Here is a 21,612-nt window from a genome sequence, read left to right as displayed (position 1 = left end):
ATCAAGTGAGATCAACGACCCAGATTGAGAGTGACAAAAACGACGTCGTTTGGACGGTCGTATTGCCAGCCTAATTGGACTGGGTAAAGAGGTATTTGGACTGGGCCTGAACTCTCTTTAAAATTGGCCCAGTCCGATTTTCTCTTGTTTTCTTCTTTTTCTTCTATTTTCTTTTTAATTCCTAAAACCAAAATTCCTAAATTGAATTGTAAAACCAAGATTATTTTAAAAAGATATTAATAAACCCTTAACAACAATTAACACACAAGATCGAAAAATAAAATCGCACAATTAAACAATAAAAATGACAAAACTACCAAAATTCATATATTTTTTGTGATTTTCATTCTTTAAAATAGGACATGGTTTAATTAATTCCAAAATGCATAATTTAATCCTAAATGCACATGCAACACATATTTTTGTATTTTTTCTTAATTAAAGTAGAAATAAACACGCGCAGACAAAAATACCAATAAATTACAAATAACACAAAACCATTTTATTTTGAATTTTTGGGAGTAGTTCTCATAGAGCAAAAATCACGTGCTCACATTTGGTACTAGCCCCAACTGTTCGTGAGGCGTAGCAGCTTGGATTTGTTCATTGGTGACTCGAGGTAGATCTGCTGACGTTCGCAGACCTTGAAGTCCCCTCCTATTTTCCCTATTTTACTGTTTCTTTTCGTTCAGAACAGTTGTATTTATTCCAGACCATGTTTGTAGAAATTCTAGAAGCTCGTGAGTTGTGGCTCCAGATCCGGATTGTATTAGATATTATGGGCTTCTATGTTATTCCACACTCAGTTTTAGTTTTTATTTGGCTTAATTGATCCTATTATTGAAATTGACAAATTGGCTTAAGGAATCCTCTAACATTGACTTGCCTAGCAAGTGATGTTAAGCATTGTCACGGTCCCGAAGATGGGAATTTCGGGTCGTTACAAGTTAGGTTTCTAATTTTTGCTACAAAAGAAATAGTTTTCTTATTTTTGTGTGAAACAAACGCCAGATAAAATTTGTTTTAAGGATAGTATGAAACTAAAATCATCGAAACACTTTTCAAAAAGATAGTCCGAGTAATGAGGAGTGGACTCATGGAAAGACTAGAGGAAACGACAAATGTGATGATTCCTAAGTGCCACTACTTCCTGGAAAAAGAGGATTAAAGAAAAGTTACGTTGGCCAAGACCATATAAACCAATGAACGTTTAAAGATCAAAATTAATGCTCCGTACCAACTTCATTTCCACCTTTTGTAAATAATTATTCGTACCATATATTTATATATAACCAAGGGATGCATGATACATATTTGAACATATATTCTATTTTTATTTTACTTAGTTTTAATTTATTAATATTTAATTTTATTAAATTATTTAAGTATAATAAGTTGAATTAATTTAATATAAACACCCTATACATATTAGTATTTATAATTTCCTCGCCCCCACCATTCCCCGTCTTCTAACTCTTGCTTCCCAAGTTTGATTTCACATATGACACTAGTAAGGCAAGTATATTTCGCTGATAACTGATGCCGACATGAGCTTTTCCAATTTCTTGCTTCTTTCCTTCCAATTTCTACACAATGCATGTCGTTCATTATTTTTTAGTCCACATAGCTTGTTCGACAATAGATTACTGATCATCAATACGTTGTACTTTAACCTGTATCACCCACAAAATTATGCAGAGGCAGCTACATGATTTGATATTTTCTTGAATTCTATTATTTCAAGCTAATAAGTTTTAAATTAATAATTTATACCTATTCAATAAATATTTTAAGACAAATACAGAATTTGGACCAAAGTTATTGGCCGAAATAGACGAAGAGCTAGCTTCGCCCCGGGAATTTTGTACAAGTTGTGTTGATTTATAGTCACAATTTGGCTTGTATTTAAGTAGGATTGGGTGTATGACTGATGATTTTAAAACGTTATTTCAAGTAACAAATTAACATTTACTTTGTATTGTTTCTAGTAGTAGAAATGGAAAACAGAAAGGGAAAAGAGGAAGGAAAAAAGCATGGTAATTGTCCTTCCCAATAGTCGTTGAAAAAGAAAGTTAACACATTTACGTCGATCTCATGCAAGTCCTCCTATTAATTAATTCCCTATTTGCCTCAAGTTTCTTTCTTTTTCATATTGACTGTGTAATATGCAAATGAAATGGAACGGAGAGTTGTTCGTATTGAAGTTTACGCTTTAGATAGTTACATAGTATATCTGTGAAGATTGCAACTCACGCTTTATTTTGTTTACACTAGGGATGCAATCGTAATTTAATATGTAACTAACAGGCTGGTAAAATTCGCGCGTGATAAAATACAAGCTGATGGAGCAATAAAACTAGACTTTCATATACGAATTTCATTATTTCGTTTGTGATAGCAAGTTTATGTCCACACACCACTTATGGGAGTAGTTAAAATATTCACAAAGTATATGGTTAAACTCCTATATTAAAAGCAAAAAAGGATTACTCTTCTAATTAAAATTTATGAAAATAGAAAAATTCAAAGTGTACATGGGGACTGACCAATACCTCTATGTAGGATGTTCATGGTTCGATTTGGATCGATTTTCACCTAAAAAAAAACTAAATCAATTAAGTTAATTTTTTAAATTCTGAAATAAACCAAGCCACTTAAGTCAGTTTTTCATTGATTCAATTATGTCGGTTTTTTCCTTAAATATGGTATACACTGCCGAGCACATATTTCGGCGATTACAGTCTAATATAACACTATCAAACCAATTAACCTGTGAGAAATTTATCATTTAATTTATCAAGATATATTGATGTTATTTGAATTAAATAGTGATGGATAATTTAAGGACTCTTAAAGACAATATATATTTAACTACTAGATTCTTGGACTTAAAAAAACTACAAATCAAACTAGAATTTAAAGGCCAAAAATTAGATTATTATAAAGATAAAGAACTAGACTATCAACTAATAAATGATTAATATATATCATAAATTTTAAGAACTTTATAAAAGTACACACATATATATGTGTGTGTTAGAATTCAAAATTAAAACCAAATCAAACCAAAAAGTCAATCATTTTTTTGTCGGTTTGATTCGGTTTATCATAAGCGTTCTATCTCTATGTATCAAATTTGAGAAAAGAGGACATAAGCTAAATTTTTTATTTTTATTTTACATTTTTTGGAACATATTAAATTTGTGAAAATAGATATGTGTGATTTTAATCTCGCAAGAAATGACTGGGATCAATGATCATCAATGGAAGAGTTAATCAATGTTCATATTACCAATGCCACTCGTTCCATCTTCGGCCATACTTTTGAGATAAAAATACCGTTTTCACTCGCTCTTGGAAAAAAGAATTAATTACTAAGACTTTAAATAATAGAAACAAGTTAATTGACTTTACCTTTTGAACTTCCAATCAAATTCATTAGGAATATATGGAAGAGTTACATCATTATTAAAGAGGAAAAAGAGTTGCTAAAGTTACTAACTCCATGTCCAGCATGATCTAAGTAGAATTAAAGTAGAATAAGGGGTCGTTTGGTTATGGGATTAGGGAAGTTATTCCAATATAAAATTTGAGATAACTTTTTGTTTAGTGTTTTATAAATTACGTGTATTAATTAAAAGTAGAATAAAATTTATACTAAAATCATGAATTACCCTACAAAACATAGAATTATCTATCCTGATTATAACTTGGTTTTGAAACCAAACAGCAGCAAAGAAATTAAGTTTTACAACAATCACTTGTAAAGACCATCAAATTTTGAAAAGTAATTCAATGATATTGTTAGGATCGAAATAATCAGGTGTTATGTGGAAGCTAACAAAATATATCGTTAACGAGGATAAATTAGACAATAAAAAGAAAAATATACCAAAAGAGATAAATATTTAACGTGATTCGGTTAATTAGCATACGTCTACAAGCGGAGATAAACAATCCACTATATCAAAGAGAGTATAAAATATCGAGAGAACAACATTAAAAAGCGAGAGACACACAAGTAGCAGACTAACCTTTGTCTCAAAAATTCTCACCCTAAACAAGACTCTCAAAGCCATTATAACTGGATGCTACTAAATGAAAAAGAAGAAACCTCAATTTATATAAGTCCAAAATCTTCGAGAAAAAAAACTAGTCAAATATAAAAAAATTAAAATTTACTTTTCACAAAATGTTAAATCAATTGCGATAGATATTACCCTTAATAGAAAACTCAATATGGTATTAAACAAAAAAAAGCACAAACACTTACTAACAAACATCACATAGGGCCCCAAGACCAAGAGTCGACGAGCTTCCTTCACGCAGTGGATTTTCAACAGTTCAAAACCTTCCATCTACTCGTCACCACTCTATAAATTCCCAAAAGTTGAGACACAACCTTTCATGTGCTAATACTTGTCTGTTTCTCTCTGGTATAAGCACAATCATATTTCTTTGAGTTGGGTGAGAAGTGAGTGATCAAACGATCGACAATGGCGACGGCGAAAGAGCACATAGAAGAAATAAGGAGAAGCAAGTTCTCCATTGGAGGTGAAACTAATCCACTCACTGAGGACCTTCATCAAGCTGTCAAAAATCTCTCTGCTGAACTTTACGCTAAGGACGTTCACTTTTTCATGGAACTCGTTCAGGTTTTTCTCGATCTCTCTGCAATCTACTCATATATCTTCTTCCATCCATCGGTATAAATGTAATTACCAGCGAAAGGTTTTCCAAGCTATGTAGGATATGTAATACACGGACATAATGTTTGGCGATGCCTTAGGCATTACAGGTTGATAACAATGTTTATATTTTGATCAAAAACATCAAGGTATCTCAAAAGGGTTGTCGGAAAAAAAGAGGGCAGAAAATGGTGTATCCGTTACAATGAAAATCTATCCTTACACGAAAATTTCTTATAAAATATGGTTTTATTTTAATAAATCATTTTGTTAATTAGTTTTTGTTTGGCTAAATGTAGCTAGTCGTGTAAAGTATGATGATGTTTGGATTGTAATAAGTTTTGAGAAAGGTTAACAACGTTAGAGTGAAGCAAGCAGTATATTTTTTTGAAAAAACCATGCTCATTTTAATAAAATATTTTAAAAAGTTTACTTATAGCCCCTAACAAAAATCCTCGCTTTTCCAATTTTAGCATTCCCTTTTCTCTTAAGTTCTGTATTTAGCTATATACCCGTATTCGCACGTTTTAAGGGGGTTTATCTTATAATTTATAGACATAAAAATAAAATTTAATCTTATGACATAGTATAATATTTAATCCGTATAATTAATAAATAATTGTAATTCGTAACTGTAGAACGCGGAGGATAACGAGTACCACGAAGGCGTGGACCCGTCACTGGAATTTGTGATTACGTCCAAAGATATAACGGACACCGGAGCTCAGGCGACGCTTTTGATCTTCAACAACGAGAAAGGATTCTCCCGCAAAAATATCGAGTCCATTTGCAGCGTCGGACGTTCTACTAAGAAGGGCAATCGCAAACGTGGCTACATCGGCGAGAAAGGTAATAAAAAAACTTTGTACAATTTTAGTCTACTACTTGTCCCTATCCATGGCATGTGTATATCAATTGATTGTTCCTAAATATTGATCGTGTGTTCATTTTTGTGTATATTTGGCTCGGTCTGTTTATGCTTTAATTAGTGAATATTTTCAAGTGCTGCTGCTCTTTGTCATATCTGCTGGTTGCCTTCATGTTTCGTTAATCTTTATATGTTATTGATAAAAATGTCCTCCTTTATGTTTAGAGAACTTAATAGTTGAAGAGAATTCCTAATTTGTTTTAGAAGACTATTTTGTTGTATGGGAATGAGATCGGCCTGAATAGAGCAGAAGGAATACAAAGCTGAACCCAACTTGTATGGGGTTGAGACTTTATGAATTAACTGATTTCTTTCCCCTACATTTTGAGCTTGACTGACCAAAAAATTAATTTTGAGAGATAATTGCTTTCATGTTGTGTCTTCGATAATTGAAATCCAAATAATCAGCTGAACCATGTCTGTTTGAAAAGAGAATTGGGTTGTTCTTAAAAAATAAAATAACTGGGTTGTAAGCTGATGAAAGCTAAAGCCTTGCTTTCATTGCAATGAAGTGCTATATTTTTTTTTTCTCTTCCTCTACCTTATCACATTTCCCCCTCTTTCCTCTACGCTAAAAAAGAGTTGCTAGAAGGAACAATGATATCTTATTATTATTTTGACAAGTGGATCGATGGTATCTTTTCTAGATAATATTACGTTTGTTTCCTTTTAACCTCCTCTTCCCTCTTTTTGGTGCCTAAAAGATATGTCTACAAACACATTGTATTTCAGTTTACATCCCAGCATTGAGATGCAGGTGATAGTTCTGCTTTGTGTTAGTCTCCCATCTTTAAAATCTGACACTCCAATGTTTGGAGATGTGCACTCAAAAGAGACCGCGAACATGATTTTTGAATGAAATTCACTTTAGTGGAGTAGAACTGCATACAATTTTCTCCCTTCAGATACTTGCTTAAAATGTATTTGTTTCAACTTAAATAAGTCATGTAATGCATTCGCGTTTGACTGATCTTCTTATGTTTTTCTTACTTAATTGAATATGCGTATACCTCATCTGTAGTTGTAATTTGTTTCTGAAAGTTCTTGGTGTGTTTCTTCTCTCAGGCATTGGCTTCAAGAGTGTGTTTCTCATCACTGCGCAGCCCTACATCTTCAGCAATGGGTACCAGATACGATTCAGCGAGGAACCTTGCCAGCACTGCAATGTAGGCTATATTGTACCTGAATGGGTGGAGGCAAACCCAACTCTTTCAGTTATAAAACAAATCTATGGGTCTTCTGCTACCCTTCCAGCCACAACTATAGTGCTACCACTGAAACCTGACAAGGTGAAACCAGTTAAGCAGCAGCTTTCAAGCATCCATCCTGAAGTTCTTCTCTTTCTTTCAAAGATAAAGAAACTTTCTGTCAGGGAAGACAATGAGGATCCCAGGCTTAATACCGTTAGTGCTATTTCAATTTCAAGTGAGACCGATTTTGTTAAGAAGAAGAACATTGATGCTGAATCCTACATACTCCATCTCTCAGCTGACGAAAAATCTGGTTTGGGGGAATGCAGTTACTACATGTGGAAACAGAAGTTTCCTGTTACGCGGGAGCACAGGGTGGATAGAAGAATGGATGTCGATGAGTGGGTCATCACATTAGCTTTTCCCAATGGAGAGCGCCTCAACAGGGGAACCAGTTCCCCCGGGATTTATGCTTTTCTTCCCACGGAGATGGTCACGAACTTCCCTTTCATAATTCAGGCCGACTTTCTTTTAGCATCATCAAGGGAGACAATCCTTCTTGATGATATATGGAACCGGGGCATTCTTGACTGCGTCTCTTCTGCTTTTGTCAGTGCTTTCACATCGCTTGTGAGAGCTAATGAAGGTGCTCCAGTTTCTACTCTCACTCATATGTTTGGCTTTTTACCAGTCAATGTATCTCCTTATCCAATTCTTAACGACGTGAGAGATTCCATTAAAAGAAAACTGCTGGATGAAAGTATCATTCCATGCGAATCATACATGGAACAACAGTTCTTCCAGAAAGCCAATGGTGTTGGTAGGTTGAACCCTGCTTTCTGGGATCTGCTGAACAAGGCGAGGAAGCAGGGGGTCATATTGCATAACATCTCTTCCCATGGAAGATTCATTGTCAACTCTGCTTTTGATAAGGAGATGTACAACCACATTTTAAACTTTTTGGAGGTGAAACAAGTTGACAATGAATGGTATGCAAAGTGCATTCAGAGTTCCAATCTTGTTTTGGGTGTCTCAGAGGATGTTTACTTAGAACTTCTATCATTTGTGGCTGAGAAATGGTTGTCTTCTTTCAAGACAACTGAGATGAGGAACATACAACTTTTGAAATATGTTGATTTTGATGGTGATGTCACCTTGTGTAGCATATATGAGGCATTGAGTGGTGATTATTCATTGCTTTTGTCTCGGGAATCTGGTCACATCTCTTGGCTGATCAACTGGAACTCAGAATTTCGTTTTGCTAATCATCTTTTCTTTGGCAAATTAACACAAGAAGCAGTCCGGAGTCATTCTAAAAGGCAGACTGTTTTGGATTGGCTTAGAGATGAGGTCAATGTGAGCTCAGTAAACGTGTACGACTATGCTCTTCTGGTTCTCAATTCACTCAGTGATGATCAAAAACTTGCCGTGGCTTTCAGCCACTTCTTACACCAGTCCCTTGCGAGAAATTATTTATCTAAAGAACAAGTTGCTACCTTATGTAGTAAAATGCCGCTTGTTGATAACTATGGACATGTTGCCAGGCAAAGGAAAGGGGTAGTGGTGCCTGCTAATGGAAGTAAATGGGTGCAGTTGATTGGTTCAAACCCGTGGATATCAGAAGGCTATGTTGAGCTTGGAGAAGACTATTTGCATTCCGGCAGCTATGCTGGAGTTTGTACCAGCAAGAAAGAGCTTCTGGGATTTCTCAAAATTTATGTTGCAGCTATGGACATTCCTGACTTACCTCCTCCTGATGCAGCAATTTCCAGCTTGTCTTCTCCACTAACCAAGGAAAATGCATTGCTGATGCTAGCATGGATTCGGAAATTGAAAATGAATGGGTTTTCCTTGCCTAGAAGATTCTTAACCTGCATAAGGGAGGGAAGCTGGTTGAGGGTATCTCTGAGTGGTTGCCTTGGCTACAGGCCTCCATCAAAATCATTCTTCCATACTTCATCATGGGGACATCTTTTGCAGAATGGATCAGTTCTTGTAGATATTCCATTAGTTGATCAGGAATTTTATGGCAGTGAATTAATACAGTACAAGGATGAGTTAAGTACAGCTGGTGTCATGTTTGAATTTAAAGAGGCATGTACATATATTGGAGATCATTTTATGTCTCTGGCAACTTATTCTACTTTAACCAAAGGCCAAGTGATATCAATACTCAATTTCATTAAGTATTTGAGGGAGAAATCTCTCCCCAGACACCTTCATCAATAGCATTAATGGTAGAAGGTGGTTGCGGACTACTCAAGGTGAGAAGACCCCTCTGGAATCTGTTTTCTTTGACAGCGAGTGGAATGCTGCCTCACAGATCAGTGACATCCCATTCATTGACCAAAAACATTATGGTGATGAGATTCTTTCTTTTAGAACAGAATTGGAGCTGCTTGGAGTGGTTTTTGGTTTCAGGCAAAATTACCAGCTTGTTGTTGACAACCTGAGGTCTCCAGCACGCCTGGGGTGCCTGAGTTCTGATGCTTTGCTCTTGATACTTAAGTGCATTAACCATCTGAGGTCATCTGACAAAATATGCAGGGCACTTAGGGATAGCAAATGTATGAAGACCATAAACATGGGGTGTAAATCTCCAGCTGAATGTTTTTTGCTTGATCCTGTGTGGGGCTGCCTGCTGCAGGTTTTTGGCAGTTTTCCTCTTATTGATACAAAGTTCTATGGAAGTGATATCTTGTCATATAAAAGCGAGTTGCAGAAACTAGGGGTGGTTGTTAATTTTGAGGGGGCAACTCAAGCTTTTGCTTCTGTTTTTAAGCAGCAGACAGCGAAGGGTGCCTTAAACAAGGATAGTGCCCTTTCTCTTCTTGCATGCTACAGAAAGTTGAAGACAGCCAGAATTAAGTTTCCTTCAGATCTTAAGAGCTGCTTTCAAAAGGTCAAGTGGTTGCGAACTCGAATTGGTGTTGATAAAGTACCTGAAGATTGTATACTCTTTGGTTCAGACTGGGAATGTATCTCTTCAATCTCACTGTTGCCTTTCGTTGATGATAGTGAGGCTCGGTATGGAAGGGACATTCATGAGTACAAGGATGAACTTAAGAGTATGGGAGTTACCGTGACATTTGAAAGTGGGGTAAAGTTTGTGCCTGCAAGCCTTCGATTACCTGAAGACCCTAGCGTCATTACTGTTCCAGTTGCATTCTCGTTGTTAGACTGCTTGAGGAATTTGGAGACAGAGCATAATGATCAGATTGCTACGTTGCGGTCAAAACTTGCTAGAAAATGGATGAAGACTAATGCTGGTTACAGGTCTCCAGATAAGTGTTTGTTGTTTGGTCCCCAGTGGAATCCTCTCTTACAGCCAGAAGATGGTCCTTTCATCGATGAAAATTTTTATGGCTCCAAAATAGGGTCGTATAAGAAAGAGCTCAAGTCTCTTGGTGTTGTGGTTGAAATTGGAGATGGATGCTCATTGCTTGCCGATTACCTTGATTGCCACTCCAGCAGCGTCACTATCACTCGGATTTACAAGTACTTGAGTAAGTTCAACTGGGAACCAACTAAAGAAGATCCTAGAAACATATGGATTTCAAATGGTGATAACGTTGGAGAGTGGGTGAATCCTGATGATTGTGTTCTGCACGACAAAAGTGGTTTCTTTGGCCTGCAGCTGCATGTTTTAGAAAAGCACTATGACAAAGAACTGATCAGTTTCTTCTCCAAATTAGGTGTCAAAAGCAATCCTTCTCTTGATGATTTTCTCAAGCTTTGGAAGTCATGGGAAGACGCGGACCGCAGTTTGTCACAATCAGAGTGTCAAACCTTCTGGGAGTTCATTGTGAAGCACTGGAGCCCAAGAGTCGAGAAATTTCTATCTGAGAACTTGTCAAAACTTCCTGTGGGTTCAGGCTCGAACAAAATTTTGGTGCTTGATAAACGTGATGTTTTTATTGCTGATGATCTCTATCTGAAGGATTTATTTGAACAGTCTTCTTCTCATCCCTTGTTCGTTTGGTATCCACAACCAAGCTTGCCATCTTTGCCTCGGCAGAAGCTGCTTGAAATTTATGGCAAAATTGGTGTTCGTAATTTGTCTGAATCTGTTCTGAAAAATGGCTTGTCTTCTGTTAATTGTGTTGGACTTGAGCAGGTGCAGCCGAAGGAAATCTTCATCAGGAAGGGTTTGTTTAAGTTAATCCTTGGCTTCCTTGCTGATCCTTCACTTCAAATGGAAGTGCGTACGAGACATGAAGCTCTCAAAAGCCTCCTGGATGTTAGTATTTTTGCGACATTGGAACCAATAACCATGGAGTACAGTCTGTCACTTTCTTCTGGTGATGTCCTGAACATGAAAGTGAGCCGAATGATGTGCTGGGAAAGAGAAAATGCAAAGATCTTTGTACAGAAGCTGGACAAATCAGGTGGTTACAGATGTAAGCTCGAGTTTGCTACATATTTCTCAGAAGTAGTTGCCGAGGGAATTCTAAGGGAGAAAGAAGATTATGTGCATCAACTGGCTGAATTGATCAAGTTGGGATTCATCCTGGAGTTCGATGAGGCAGCTGTTGGGTTCTTAATGAAAACAAAGAATTTGCAGTTATTTTTGGAGGATGAAGAATTCCTTTCTGCTGCCTTCACTTCCGAATAGGTATTTATTGGGTACAAAAATCCCCTCATCCTCATTTTGCACCCCATGATGGCTTTGTAAAATTTTTGTTTTGCTTTTTGGTAATTTCCTGAAATATACTCCCTCCGTCTCAAATTATCGGTCGTAGTTCTAAAAGTAGTTCTCTCAAATTATTTGTCATTTTAGAAATTCTAGACAAAATCCCATTTACCCTGCATAGTGTTGTTTTTGAAGATATAGATAGCATGTAAATAGAGTAAATATTCAATAAAGAAAGATTATATCTTAAGACATAAATAAGGGTAAAATAGTCTAAAATCCCTTCTAATTAATGTTAAAACAGGACATATAATTTGAGACGGAGGGAGTACTACTTTTGACATGTTTTGGTGTTGATGTGGATGATTATTATCTTGCTTGCCAACATAAATCACAGTTTACTGATGTTTTTAGATTGCCTTGTCTTTTGTTGTGATGGATCATTAGCTGAAATGAGATCTGCAATTTCGTCTGGCTCTATATTTCCTTTTATTGACTTCTGACTTGCTATGCTATATGACTTCCATTATTATCTTTGTCAAATAAGTGGAGGGGTTTTTTCTTTGGCTTTTGTGGGAAATTGCTTCTCTGCAGGGGTAAATGCAACATTCTTTTGTACAGGGAGCACAGATGGATTCCCTTATATTCAGGCCATTTATTAGTTATATTGTGAAGATTGGTGGAGAGGAACAATCTATGAAGTTAAAGAGATGTACCCATTTACACTCAAACTTGTTGAAGGAATCTTGAAAGTTGTCTTAAAAGATGTTAAAACTTGATCATCTGGTTAACTTTCAGTTCCTGATGCATTCGTCCCTTTTTTACTGCATAACACCTGCCCATCAAACTATTCTGTGTTATAGTTATTTGAGGTGGTTACTAATCTATTCACTGGTGGAGATACAGCAAAAGTTTAACTAACCTGAAATCTTCTATTTGTGCAGGCAGGGAGACATGGTTGCGAATGGTTAGGATAGCGTTTTGGTTGGTGTGGCCCTCTGTAGATGCCAAATGGGATTTCTGTTGCTTTCTGGTCGGGCGAGAGTTCTCCTTGCTAGTTTTTAATGCGTTTTGTTTTGTATTTTGCTGCTCTAAGGGTTCCCGTGTAATTTACCAAATTTGCACTTAAGGGATACAATTGCTGAAAAGCTTTACTCCTCAGTTCCATGTTCTTAAGATTTTGTTCCTCACTCTGCATCTTTGTTCAGCTTTATAGTAATTAAAATTATTCTCTTAGTTTGCATGCTTATCTACCATAATGTAGTGTGTGTGTGTGTACTCGCTCATGCGCGTGTAGAGGAGCCATTTAAAAATTTGGTCTTGAGCAACAAGCTGAAACTAGGAATCTCATTCTAGAAAAGAAAAACTGGAAAGTTACTTTTTCCCCTATAAAATTTGGATCTTAAACTTTGTTACGTTTTCTTTCTCCTCCACACCATTAACATCTGAGATGTGCTAACATTGTACAGTTAACTAGTTTATCTTTGCTCTTTAGTGTCTAGTATTAGTATACTTCTTTTGCAATTTAGTGCTTCTTAAAGAAAATATCAGGTGTTTGCTTTAATCGAAGGAAGCAAAAGTAAAAAAATAAATGGATTCGTTAAAGAAGTCAGAGTAACTTGAATTGTTTTCTTGAATAAGATTTCCTTGGCCTTTCATTCCCTCAAGAAAGTGTCTAAAACTTGGATAGAAAAGATGTTGAACTTTCTCTATAACAACAACTCTATCTGTTTCTCTATAACAACAACTCTATCTGCTGCTATATTTATACAACACCTGGTATGAAACCGGTATGCAGTAATTCAAATTGCTCCTTTTGATCAACTAAACAAAATCTTGGCTCACACCTACCGCAGTGCATTGTTGTCAACTCACGTAGTATTGCATTGCCTTGTCTTTTGTTGTTTATACTCTCTTTTAGCCACCTTTCAATCGAAAAAAATAGAAGGAACTAACAACTTTCTTGAAGAATTGAGCATATTGGTAAAGAATTGATAAGACAGCCAAAGACAGGGAAAAGAAACATTTTGTACCAGTATATCCAAACTCTTCATTTGTCTATTATTTAATCTGAATTTTTAATTACAGTGCACTAGCTACCGTTAAATTCACTAAACTTTCGTATACATCCTGTTGATAAGTAGACATAGCCAACAAATAGTGATGGATAATTTTAAAGCAATTCTGGTGGTGTGATCAAGCTGGTGCTTTTCCAGGAAGAAGATGGGCACGGTCGGGGGAGGAATGAGCTGCAGAGCAACATGATCGAACGTTCAACAGATTCTTAGGCAGCGCTCTTCTAAAACTCTTCCTCTTCCTTTCTTTTTTCGGCCCCTCCTTGACCACGGGCTCCTGTATGAAATGTGAAACATATTTACTTTACTGCTAATCAATCTTTTTGATTTGTTATATTTCAAATGCTGTTGCTTCTGTTTATGTTTTGCTATTCCAGTTTTTGTGCAACTTTCATGCTTCAGTGTGTGTTCATTAACTTCCTTTGAAGATAAAACTGATTCATAACAATTAGTAATGTTTTCCATATCTCTATTTCAATATCTACTAAACCACTCTCACTAATTTTATGGTGCGCACACATTTTTCAATTGGACTTCTTAGTTATGGTTAGCTTATGTCCTTTCAGAAATGAAAAATTTGGAAAATGAAAAGAAGGGTTTGGGGGTGGGGATCAAGTGGGGCTCCATCTCTGGTTTGTGTATATACTAAGGAAGATAATATTCCAAACCATATAATTGACAGAAATCATGCATACCTTTGTTAGTGGTATGGTAGCAGCCATAGGGACAGTTGGTGTGGTAGCTGCAATTGGGGTTGTGTCCTCAAATACATCCTTCTTACCTACATGCACATTAAATGGTAAAAAGGAAAAAAAGATTAAAGTAATATACGACGAACATATAATTAATTTCTTTTACACCATCACTATAATTTAACTTGCTATAACAGGTCAATTCTCATTTTTTCTAGGATACAAATCAATGTTATTAAATAGATTTATTTGGAATAATCTTTTAAGTAAATATATTGTGGAATACTATTTAAATCACGAATCACGAAATACAAATTCTAAGGTTGGGCTAGGAGAGTCTATTAAGCTTTTCTCCTCTTCCCGGTTTGGAAAATTTTAAGGCAAATGATCCATACATATATACATTTAAGTATCATATGTAATGATATTTCTATTGGCAACTACAGTTTTATGGTTGCTACCTCTTGATAATTACTGAAAGAAAACATACCAATATTAACTTCATTCTTCTTGTTTTCAACATTGTTATTTGTGAAGTAAACTCTAAAACTTGGTGAACCAATACAATTATCCTCCTCAACATGACGCTTAACCACCCTCTCATCATCTTTATAATTGTCATCATCTTCATCTTCAACATTTCCAAGATCCCCTTCTTCTTCTTCCTCAACAATTGCTTCTATCAATTTTGCTACCCTTTCCTTCTCTGCTTCTACCTTTTTCATATCCTTATAAACCGACTCCTCCTTTTTTAAGCTTTCTTTCTCATATTCGTCTATGACTTGATCAGAAAGCAATTCTTTCTTAGAAGGTGTAGATTGTTTGGATGTTCGCCTGTTGATACGTCTTTTTTTTCTTATGTCATCTAAGCGATAAAGAAATTTTGGGGGGATCCTAGTTGGTGATGCATTTACCTTAGATACTTCACCACCCATTTTTTCAGAATTTTTCGAGACAGGTTTAAAACAACAACAAGAACAACACCAACTCTACTACAATTCCAAATAAGTTATGGTCGGCGCAGTTTACAAGAAGTTTGACAACCAACGTAAAACTAGCCAATTTATGATAAAGCAGGTGAAAAACAATGAAGGTAAAATGCAATTTGAGGAGGATGAAGAATGAGGATTACTAATTGATCAAACAAGATGTTGAAGGAATGTATAGTTGCATGCTTAGGAAATGAAAATTTGTACATTCATAAACTTATTCTTTATTATAGGGGGTATAACAAAGGCCCTAAAAGAAGATGAGAATTTGACTATGGCTAAATTTTTCTCTACTTTTAGCAATTGCAGGTAAAATTAATGATATAGGGGTTAAATTTAATTATCCGCCTTCAAGAAAAAGGCGTCTAGGGTATCCAAGAAATGCATGCATATATATGTGTTCTTAGTTTTCACGAGTCACGACAACTATTTTTATCAAGATGGAAAATGAAGATTGGTTTTGCACTTTCTTAATTATTTTGCATATATGGTTTTGACTGTTACATTGGAATTTCTTTTGAGGTTAACGGACATGTGGATCAATTTGCACATAGATTTCGGAATGTTTAAAAGATAGCAACTACATTTTCAAAATTAAACCTTGTGAATTTTATGTGTGCGAGGTGGGAGAAATGGCAGTTGGAATTCTGGATAAGAACAAAAAGTCCACCATAATTTCTCTTGGTTAGGGAGAAATTTCGTATATATAGAAAGTTGAATTAAAAGAAACCAATCCTTGGAAATCCAAATGGTTGGTATGTGAAACATGTTCGCAAGTAATTGAGATTTTACTAAGTTATTAGATTCGTTTAATCATTTAAGTTTTGAGAATGTTATGACCTTTAAAGTAGGCGTGACAGGTAATATTTCTAAGCCTTACTTTTTACTGCTTTATCCTCTTCAATTTCTCAACCCAAACAAATGATGCATACCCCTAATATGATGAAGGAAAAAAAATACCTAACTTATTTTATTCCGAACTCAAGGAAGTGGCAGTGGGAGAAGGAAAAAACTTTTGGGAGATTGAGATTTTCTTTCATCGCAAATGAAGCAGGATGAGGATCGCCTATGATATAATAGTGGTATGATAAACCATTTACATATTATAATAGATAATTATATACGACATAAACCATGTATTGATTGCACCAGATAAGGTATCATTTACCATGTATAATCCGAAATATCAATAGTAATAATTTATGATGTATTGCATATTTAATTAGAGATAATGGAATAATTTCATTATTAAATAATTTGGTATATCACATTATTTATTAGAAATATTTAATTATATAAATGATATAATAGTGGTATAATGTTTATTCATTTGTGTTTATTTATGCATTTTTATCTTGAGAAAAATGAAGGTTTATTTATTGTTAATAAATCGAAATATTAAAAGTGATAGTGTAATCATGATGAGAGAATGGTGAATACTACTTGATAAGGTTAAAAGTGATTCCTTAATACGAGGGTCAGTATTTAATTTCTAAACCTGTTAATTACCATACATAAGCAATCATGTGCTACAATTGTTATCGAATTTGTTATTTTTGAAATAAACTAAAAGCCTTCTCTAGTGGAAGTCGTCCTAGGCCCCAAAAACATATCCAGATAATTTGTAACAAAAAAACATGACTCATAGTATGAATATGCTTGCTGGCTGTTTTCTCTAATAAAAAGAAAAGTCTGTTCGCTCTAGCTTTATATTTTTCTTTCAACAGAATTTCCTAAAGCCAGCGGGAAATATTTTTTCGGGTCTAAAATTAATATGTCAATGGATATTTAAAGTATCATAAGTAGGGATATAAAGTTAGATTATACTCCTTTTAATGATGATTTTTCTGTAGTTGTTATTCTCTCTCAAAATAATCTACTAGTTATGCAGGATTTTAAACAAGTTCATCTAATTCCTCTTCCTAAACCTTCAGACAATAATACCAATCAAATAACTGATGGAGCAACCTTATATATCCCTAGTTTTAAGGAAAAACTAGTAGAGGGTGAACAAGATGCTTCAATTAATATGATCATAGACACAAGTGCCCAATATACAAGTGAATAACAAGACATTGGGCAAGATGATCATTTGATCCACTCTACAAATGAATGACAAGTTCAACTATCTCAAGAAGATTTTTAGCGGATCTACCAGCTATGGAAATACTCAACCATAGTCAAGCTTCAAAGGAGAAGAATCCAACATTATCTTCTTAAAAGAAGTTACAAGAACTGTGGAAAATTAAGAATAATTTTCCGTTAATTGATTTAGGGTGTGACTACAACATCATTAAATTCAATAATGAGGAAAATATGTTAAGAGCCCAACATAATGGACCTTGGTTCATTTTTGGGCATTTCCTGCGAGTTCAAAAATGGGAACCAAATTTTTTAGCTTCAGATGCGAGGGTCTCTCAAACAACTGTTTGGATATGTCTACCCTAATTACCAACGGAATTTTATAATGGGTTAATCCTGAAAAAAATTGGAAATAAAATTGGCAGGCTTTTGAAAATTGATGCATGTACATCCTCAACCCTAAGAGGAAGCTATGCAAGACTGTGTACATAAATGCCATTGGAGGCTCCAGTAATGCCGTTTATCTTCATTGGTCAGTACAAACAGGTTATCCTTTATGAGGGTGAAAATTTTCTATGTAAAAATGTGAAAGGCTAGGTCATACCCAGTCCAAATGTCAGTATAAACTTATAACTGAATGCTCCTTCTCCTACCGTATTGGATTCTACTGCCAACCAATCTAAGGCACAAAAGGAACTCCTACGCATTAAAGAGGATTCTTTGCAGTCGTTCAAGGAAGATGTTTTGGCAAACGGTGAGTTTCTCCAAAAGGAAGAAAGCCAATCACATGCAACTATCAGGTAAGAACTATGATCATAATGGCCGCATGTCAGGCATCTCCACTTCTCTCCCCTTAAATAAAAAGTCTTAGATAAAATGCAGTCTAATAATGTAACCAATAAGGTTTCTTCTAGCGAATTCGTAATCAAAAATTCTAATCCTAAGATCTTCACTGCTACTAGAAACAAATTTGAGGCTTTGGTAGATCCGCCTGAGATGGAATGCATGGCTTTGGAAGTGGCCCCATCTCCTAGCCTAGATGGCCACGTGGCAACTACAAAAGAGGACCAATTAAATTACATGCATCACAATAATCCACTACCTAGCTCCAATAATAACCTAATTAGCCCCACTAACACGCCTAAAATGATTTCCAAAGACCTCCAAAACTCTTCTGCCTACTTAATTTCTTCCGTTAATGAAATTACTTCATGCATGAACAATAAAATACTAGATCAACACCTGTCCCAAGAAAACTACACTGCCCCACAAATGGCCAATGAGGATAAACACGTGCCAGGGGAAAAATCTATCCAAAATCCTATTAAAACCACCTCCTCAAGTAACCCTCAAGACATGCAAATAGAGATAATAAGTAGCAAGCTTCCTAGACCCTTAAGTGATCTATTAACCCCAACGGAAGAATCCCTACACTCCCTCAATATAAACCAACTTCCCACCATTAACCATGCCAAGAATCCCAGTATTTCAACGAAGGAGATATCGCCTGGTTCAAATCCTGACATCAACGTGCTCACACTATGTCCAACCCACCACTACTCCAGTCCTCACAAATGGGCAACCAAATTTTCTATGTTCAACCCCCACTCCCTCAAGATCACCAACCCCTCTCTTGGATAGAACAAGGTCTAATGGGCCATGCAATATCATTCAACATGATATTGGATGGATATGAAACTGTGATAGTACTCCAAAACTCTCATTTCCTAGCACAAACAGTGTTAGAAGAGATGCACATGGCAATGAGCAACTATCTCAACCATGTTTGGATGAGCAATATATTACATCCACTAGTTCCCTTAATGAATTCAAACCTAGCTCAAACAATGAGGAATCAATGGAGTCTGACGCCTCACTTCAACCCAATCCAAGCTCAAAACATGCAAATAGATCTTCCATTCTTCCCTCCAGGGAGATCTCAAATATGAACCCCATATTCATGCCTTGGACCACACCAATCAATAATGCAACAACTCATACGACCACTCAAATGCATACACATCCCCATGCAAACAGTGCTCCACCACATGCACTCCTAAATGTTCCCCCACATGTACAACACAATGCTCCCCAACAACACCCTATTCCAAATCCGCCAGAACAAGAAGATCATCAAATATAGGAGGCGGAGGAATTGAACCTGCTGGGGTCAGAACAAATCCTAGAGTTTTCAAGTCTAAATGAGGTAAAAGTATATCTATTCAGAGAAATGCGAGAGAAAAGATATGTTCTCAACTGCCCCCGGCACTCTACAAGTGCTCGAAGGATGTCAGACCCCCACAAGAACCAACTGTTGGGAGCCATGCAATGATACTGGTTCCTTCAATAAGGAGAAATGTATTACCCCCTCCACAAAGAGTGAGGGGAAAATGGCAACAATCACAACCCTGATCAAGTTAATATGATGTTTCAACCAATTAATTTTATTATTTGGAACATAAGAGTGGGTAACAATGATGCCTTTAGAAGGAACTTTAGGGAAATGATTGACACACACAACCCAAGTATAGTCACCTTACTGGAAACTCGTATGGAAAACCATATTTCCCTTCTCAATGATTTTCCTCACCCAAATAAACGAAGTCCCAGCAGAGGGACAATCTGGAGGAATAGTGATACTGTGGAAATCTAAAGTGGTCACAGTGAACAACTTTATTAGAAGGAAACAAGAGATCCATGCAAATATTGAGGTATGTCCGATCAATACTTCTTGGCTATTTTCTTCTATATACGCTAGTACTAAGATAGCTAATAGAAATACTCTTTGTAACAACATTGAAAGTATCTATAAAAATTACAAAGGGCTCTAGCTTCTAGGAGGAGATTTTAATGACACGTTTTATGCTGAGGATAAGTTTGGGGTAATAAAATAAATCCTAGACGTAGCTCGCGTTTATGGACTAGTATTAATAACTGCAACCTCTTAGACTTTGGCTTTAAAGGATGTAAATACACTTGGTCCAACCATCGTAGGAAATCCAATAAATTAATCATGGAAAGACTTGATAGGATATTTGTTAATGACAAATGGATGAACATTTTTCCGAAGGCTATTGTAATCCATCTTCCAAGGACTCACTCAGGTCACAACCCTTTGTTACTTCAATTATTCCATAGTAATACATATCACAATGGAAAACCTTTTAGACTTGAATCAATTTGGTGTAGACATCATAGTTTTGTCAATATAGTTCGGGCTAGTTGGCAAACAAATGATCTACGTAAAGCTCATAAGATTTTAAAAGAAAAAATCATTCCCTGGAAAAACAATACTTTTGGAGACATTTTTAAGAAGAAAAAAAAGAATTCTGGCTCGTTTGCAGGGACTTCAAACCTCCCCTAACTATCATACTAGTTTGTTTTTAATGAACCTTGAAATTACTCTCCAACAATAGTATATTGCTATTCTTAAAATGGAAGAAGATTTCTGGAAACTTCGTTCACGAATATCTTGGTGCAATGAAGGGGATGATAATACAAAATTCTTCCAGATTATGGCTTCTAATAGAAAACGCAATAACTTAATAATGTATTTCAAAGATGATAAAGGTAACTGGATCACCAACGCTAAATATATTCTTGATCATACCTTTAACTTTTTTGAAAATTCCTACACGACTTCTAAGGCTGTAAGCAGGAAGGCTATTATTAAAAATCAAGTCAATAATCTTCCTGTAATTGATTCAGAAATCCAGAAATCCTGGATAGACCTCTAGCCTTGAAAGAGATCACAAATGTAATTTTTTCGTTTAAACCTTTCAAGGCACCTGGTCAGCATGGAATTCATCTCTTTTTTCACCAAAGGTATTGGAACATAGTTGGTGATTCTATTATTAAATTTTGTCACACGATTTTTGAATCTCAATCCCCTCCTTTGGGTATTAATGGCACTTACTTATGCCTCATCCCCAAAATTAATAACGCTACTCATCTAAAAAACTTTAGACCTATTGGACTATGTAACACTGCTTACAAAATAATTACCAAAATCATTGCTAATAGATTAAAGCAGTTTCTTCCTAGCCTAATTAGTTCAACGCAAACTAGTTTTATAAAAAATAGGAGAGCTAGCGATAATGCTATTGTTATTCAAGAACTTTCAACAATATGTGTACCTCTAATAGCTCAAAATATGATATGTTATTGAAAATCGATATTGAGAAGGCGTTTGACAAATTGGAATGAGATTTTATCCATAGAACTCTTATCTTCTTCAACTTTCCCCCAAAAATTTTCAAACTCATTATGCATTGCATTTGCACAAGCCAGATTGGAATTCTAGTTAATGGAACCAAGACTAAGTTCTTTAGTCCT

At 35.6% G+C, this 21,612-nt stretch overlaps 2 protein-coding genes across 2 annotated transcripts; one reads left to right on the top strand and one right to left on the bottom strand.

Moving 5' to 3' along the window:
- The first annotated feature begins 4,409 nt into the window (after window positions 1-4,409).
- On the top strand, window positions 4,410-12,600 carry LOC107813970 (uncharacterized). The gene is given in 5 exon segments (XM_075255680.1): window positions 4,410-4,655; window positions 5,327-5,537; window positions 6,682-9,007; window positions 9,009-11,421; window positions 12,384-12,600. Coding segments are annotated over 4 exon segments (5,109 nt in total). The 5' UTR covers window positions 4,410-4,496; the 3' UTR covers window positions 12,384-12,600.
- Window positions 12,601-13,220: 620 nt separating this feature from the next.
- Window positions 13,221-15,747, bottom strand: LOC107804119 (uncharacterized). The gene is made up of 3 exons (XM_016627948.2): window positions 14,697-15,747; window positions 14,210-14,295; window positions 13,221-13,791 (listed from the first exon to the last, which is right to left on the bottom strand). Exons 1-3 carry the CDS (start codon window positions 15,139-15,141, stop codon window positions 13,636-13,638), a joined length of 687 nt encoding a protein of 228 aa, XP_016483434.1. The 5' UTR covers window positions 15,142-15,747; the 3' UTR covers window positions 13,221-13,635.
- Window positions 15,748-21,612: the final 5,865 nt, after the last annotated feature.

Source organism: Nicotiana tabacum, chromosome 6 (genome assembly GCF_000715075.1).
Source record: "Nicotiana tabacum cultivar K326 chromosome 6, ASM71507v2, whole genome shotgun sequence".
Classification (NCBI taxonomy): domain Eukaryota; kingdom Viridiplantae; phylum Streptophyta; class Magnoliopsida; order Solanales; family Solanaceae; genus Nicotiana; species Nicotiana tabacum.
This window is presented reverse-complemented; position numbering and strand designations above follow the sequence as displayed.